At 53.1% G+C, this 4,994-nt stretch overlaps 1 protein-coding gene across 1 annotated transcript; it reads right to left on the bottom strand.

Annotated features, from left to right (window-relative positions):
* Window positions 1-3,203: 3,203 nt before the first annotated feature.
* LOC147613573 (uncharacterized) lies at window positions 3,204-4,738 on the bottom strand. Its single transcript, XM_086781566.1, has one exon. It carries the CDS (start codon window positions 4,182-4,184, stop codon window positions 3,408-3,410), a length of 777 nt encoding a protein of 258 aa, XP_086637692.1. The 5' UTR covers window positions 4,185-4,738; the 3' UTR covers window positions 3,204-3,407.
* Between the last annotated feature and the right edge of the window lie 256 nt (window positions 4,739-4,994).

Below are 4,994 nucleotides of genomic sequence, written 5' to 3'. Positions count from 1 at the left end.
GCACAGTAGGTGGCGCACTGGTGTACGGGCTGAAGGTTGCGCTTGACAGGCTGCAGGTGTCGACTTGCAGGCGAATACCAGCAGGCGGCGATTTGCTGGCGGCACTTACTGTACGGGGCTGGTACACGTACGCATACAGTACGGGGCTGGTACACGTATGTAACTGTAGGCGACGCCTGTTGTAGTACCTGAATGAAGGCGACGTGCGACTGGATGTACGGGCAGCTAGTGCGCACGTGTGACTGAAGGCGGCGCAGATGTACGGATGCTGTACGGGCAGCAGATGCTGAGAACCAGTACGGCGCACAACACTGGCAATGTACGGGCAGGGCAGAGCAGCTTCAAAGCTCTGATACCAATTGAAGACAGGACAGGGTTAGGGTTAGGGTTTACAGAAAGCAAATAGGCGTGGAAAACCAAGCAGAGGGAGTGAACACGACTGCTGTAGATATCTCAATGATTGAAAAAGTGAAGTACAAGCCACATGATAGTGACCCCTAAAGGATAAGTGTTCACATGACCGGCCATAAATGTGCCGGGTGGACCAAAACACTTATAAACTGCATATAAGTGAAAATGAACTAAACTGGGGGAAAAAACCTCCACTAACTAAAGTAAAAAGTGCCCCAGTAACCTACTGATGATCACTAGCACTCCTCTGGGTGCATACACAGCATAAAACCCAACAAATCTTCAGAGGGCAGAGCAGTCGCTACAGGTTTTTGGTGCAGCTTCGGGAGCATTGATCAATTGGCGCAAGACAGTGGCCTTTTGGATCAGTAGCGCTCCCACTCCGGCATGGAGCCCAGACCCGGGTTTTAGATGGATTCCTCCTGGCACAGCAGTGCGGTATTTGGGATGCCAGATTGGACTTGATTTGTCACCTGAGCAGCAGATCGCCCCGCTTCTTCTGAGCATTCGGAAGAAGCTTTTGTATTGGAGTACAGCTCGGCTATCCTTGGTTGGGAGGGTGGTGGTGACAAATCAGGTGCTTTTAGCGACCATGTGGTACATCACGTCTTGCTGGATCTTCTCAAGCTCTTGCATCAGCCAGGTACAGAGGCTGATCAGGAACTTTCTTTGGTCTGGGCGGGACGGTCAGCCAGCCCGGGCTAAGGTTGCTTGGGCAGTTATTACTCTTCCGCTGGCCCAGGGGGGCTTGGGCATTATAGATCCAGTTGATCAGAGTAGAGCCTTATTGGGGAAGCTTATTGTTCGGGGGCTGCTTCCAGGCGCTGAGCCTTGGAAGGAGCTTCTTTTTCAGCGACTGCAGGCTAGGGCTCCTCCAGCAGGGGGTACTTGGGCACCAGAGATACGATGGATCTTCATAGAGATGAGGAGGACAGGCCTCAGTAGACGATGGGAGGACAGATTTGCCTTGAGCATCCTGCGAGCTTGGGAGCTGCTGAGACCGGGGCTTTCTCAGAGACCTCCTACTTGTGATGAGGAGCGGGCCAGACAGCCGCTCATCTGGAGCCCCGCGCTACGCACTGAGCAGGGTCATATGCTAGGTTCTTGGCCTCGTCTAGCGTGGGGACCATTGGCGGCAGGCCCAACACGCAGTTTTGGAGATTGGAAGGCCTTCTGCAGTCTCCCAGAGGAGGTCCAGGTGGAGAGGCTGAGTCACTTCAGAGGGGGGCTGATTATGAGGGATGACATTCAGGAGGCACTCACTGAGGAGTGGTTCACGTCTTTCTAGCCAGCGGCCCCACGGTGGATGGGAGTCTTTACACAGATGGAGATCCTGATTGCTGTCAGAGCTTGCACTGAGGATGGCAGATGCCTCTACTATGAGATCCAGGATGAGGGCAGACTTCAGAGAGTGGAGGCGGAGTCGCCTTTGGTTGCAGAGTGCATCTTTCAAAGGATACGGGTAGTGGCCGTCGCTTCCCGGAAGTGGCATATTGATCCAGACCCTGCAGATGTGGACTCTGATTGGCGCATTTGGGCATATGCTGCGCGCCCCTTGGCCCGGCTCCAGTGGGACCCTGGCGAGTACGAGTGGCATGATCCTTATGCGTCCCCCGAGGCCACAGAGATTACCTTTTTCCAGTACATTGTTCGGTTGGGGAGGCATATTTTGACTGCGAGGAGGATGGTCTCTCTCTCCAGCCGCAGCGGAGCATTGGTGGCTACAGGGACTCTCACAAGAGTTCCTGGAGGATTTTTGGGCCAGGCTCTGGGCTAGTCGACAAGCACGCATGATCTTGACTTTTCAGTGGGGCTGGTTGCCCACAGGGGCTTTGCAGTTGGCACCTGGCTTGTCTACAGTGGTCTTCCGACGGCTTGTGTCCGATGCGGCCACCCATTGGAGACACAGAGACACTGCCTATAGGACTGTCCACAGGCGCAACAGATTTGGCTGAGGATGCTGCGCATTTTGGCCCCCCTCTCTCCAGAGGGCATGTATACGTGGGGTGCCGCTGCTTGGGCGACATCGTCAGGGCTTGCTTTGGGATACGAGACGGAGCAGGACAGCCAGGCCATCAGATTCATTAGGGGCCAGCCTCGCCTTGTTCCTTCACCGGATTTCTCGTTCACCGTCTGGACACAGGAGAGGGATTTACGATGGGAGATCCTCAGCAGCCTCACCATCTGGTTCACCTGGAGAGCCCGGTGTTTCAGGGCCTTTGAGGGGAGACTGGAGCCACTAGCAGAGACTGTTCGGGGGATTTGGCAGGAGCTGATCCACACCCTACGCGGACAGTATGACCGCTCCGGGGCGACTCGGATGCGGCGATCTTGCGGCGCCAGGCCTTCCACACCACTTGGCGCAGCAGCCCCTTCTATACACTACACGCGGGTACCCCCCGCTGGCATTACAGGCCACCTGTTTGGCTTTCCCCCCCTCCTATTGTATGATATAGCTCTCAGTTATTTGTACTGATCTTTGTACCTTTTTGCACCTAGGGAGAGTCTCCCTAGTTGCCTTGATTGGATCTCTGCTCTGCCTTCTTATGAGCAGGAGAGTTTTTTGTAGCCCAGTGGGCGTTTTTTTAAAACTAATGAAAGGATCTTTTCTCGGAAAAAAAAAAAAAAAAACCTCAAGGGCCCATTGTGTCCAAGCTTCAAGCCACCTGGGGTTCTGATACCATGTCAGAATGCACAATGGAAATGAAGAGAACTGCTGTAGAGAGCAAAACGCAGAAGAGAGAGAGAGAGAGAGAGAAAGAAAGAAAGAAAGATATATTAACGTCCTGTCGAGGCCAAAGCTGACCTATAGGACAGATCAGAATACATCTTTGGTTACAATCCACTTCGGGGTATCGGTTAAAGAAAAGTGCATGTGGGATCAAAAAGAAACTAACTTCAAAGCTCTCATGACTCATGAGAGTTACATGTTACAATGGTAAAATCACCATGTGCTTAATGTGATTAGATATGTATAAGTATCAAGTTCATGTCCTTCAAAAGGAGGGTGGACCTTTAAAATCTTTGATGATAGCTTTTCCTCCTCTATAGACCGCCCACTTCCCTTGTTTCCTTGCTTCTCTGACTTTGGCCAGTTCCCCCGCTCTATTCTTTAGTTGTAGTGGGGTCAACTCATCAGAAATCCACACCGAGGTACCTTGCAATGATTTAGTCTGCTTCATTACCTTGATCTTATCAATCATATCATAGTATCGAACCCTAGCCTGTTTCCCTTTAATTTGAATGTCAGTTGGGTCACCAAGGTCTATAAAAGGTACCACTTTAGTGAGTCGTTCCTTTATGATATCTACATCCAAGATGTATCCCTCTAGCTGTTCATCTGTGTTGGTACCTACTGACCAATCTTCTGGCAAGCCCCCAATTCGAACAAAAGTTTCCAGGCTTTTGACCCTTTCATTTTCTTTCAGGACTGACAGTACTTCACTGACAAAGTTCTCTGATTTTACCTGAGGTTTTGTGCTTTCTTGTTGTGTTTCCTGTATTTTTTGGGTTGCTTCTTGGGCTGCTTCCTGAATCTCCTGCTTGTTCTTGATGTCCTGCAATTGAGCTTCGAGGCCAGCAATCCTTGTTTCTTGACTGGCAATCTTTGTTTCCTTGTGTGTCAGCTCAGTTTTGAGGGTGGAGACCTCCTGCTGCAATTTCTTCAGTTCTCCCATGATGAAGATCTCCCATGGGGATTGAGGTTTGATAAGGGGTGGAAGGGGGGGTGGGTTCGAGGCCATGGTTGCAAATGACTTCAGTTTAGGGGCCATGTTGTATCACGGGGGTGCTGAAAATAGCCCACAGGGAGCCCCCCCCCTCCCCCTCAGGGGGGTACTGAATTTAAACCCTACTCAAGAGAGGGTAAGGGCGAGCAGAGGAGCAGAGGAGGGGGCTGCTACTACAGCGGCGACGAGAGGGGCAGGCCCTGCTGCAGCGGCGACGGGAGAGAGAGAGAGAGAGAGGAAGTGACGGGGAGAGAGAGAGAGAGAGAGAGAGAGCGGAGAGGGGGGGGGCTGGGTCTGTGGCGGGAAGAGAGAGAGAGGAAGTGACGGGGAGAGAGAGAGGGAGAGAGAGAGCGGGGGGGGCAGGAGGGCAGGGGCAGCAGCAGGTGACGGGGAGAGAGAGAGAGAGAGAGAGCAGGGGGCGCAGGCCGAGAGCAGGGGGCGCAGGCGGAACAGCGAAGAGCAGGTGACGGGGAGAGAGAGAGAGAGAGAGCAGGGGGCGCAGGCCGAGAGCAGGGGGCGCAGGCGGAACAGCGAAGAGCAGGTGACGGGGAGAGAGAGAGAGAGAGAGCAGGGGGCGCAGGCGGAACAGCGAAGAGCGGGGCAGGCCCTGCTGCAGCGGCGACGGGGAGAGAGAGAGAGAGAGAGAGAGAGAGAGAAGCTGTATATACTCTGCTATATACACCAGAAAATCCCGAAATGATACACAATATACAAAGTGTGGGGGGTGGGGCCACATATATATATGGCCCTAGGCTGCTGGTCGGCCAGCCCAAAATGGGCTGACAGCAGCCCTGAATGCTCACAACTAGAAACAAGGTAGTCGGCCAGGTCATCACGCAGTCGGCTAGATTTGTA

The sequence above is a fragment of the Cibotium barometz genome, chromosome 43, assembly GCF_041138505.1.
Source record: "Cibotium barometz isolate CiBa-2024 chromosome 43, ASM4113850v1, whole genome shotgun sequence".
Classification (NCBI taxonomy): domain Eukaryota; kingdom Viridiplantae; phylum Streptophyta; class Polypodiopsida; order Cyatheales; family Cibotiaceae; genus Cibotium; species Cibotium barometz.
Note: the sequence above shows the minus strand (reverse complement) of the source record. Positions and strands in the feature narration are given on the sequence as shown.

Bases quoted from the DNA above. Each gene is read 5' to 3' on its own strand.
- LOC147613573 (XM_086781566.1), bottom strand. From the start codon at position 4,184: ATGGCCCCTAAACTGAAGTCATTTGCAACCATGGCCTCGAACCCACCC.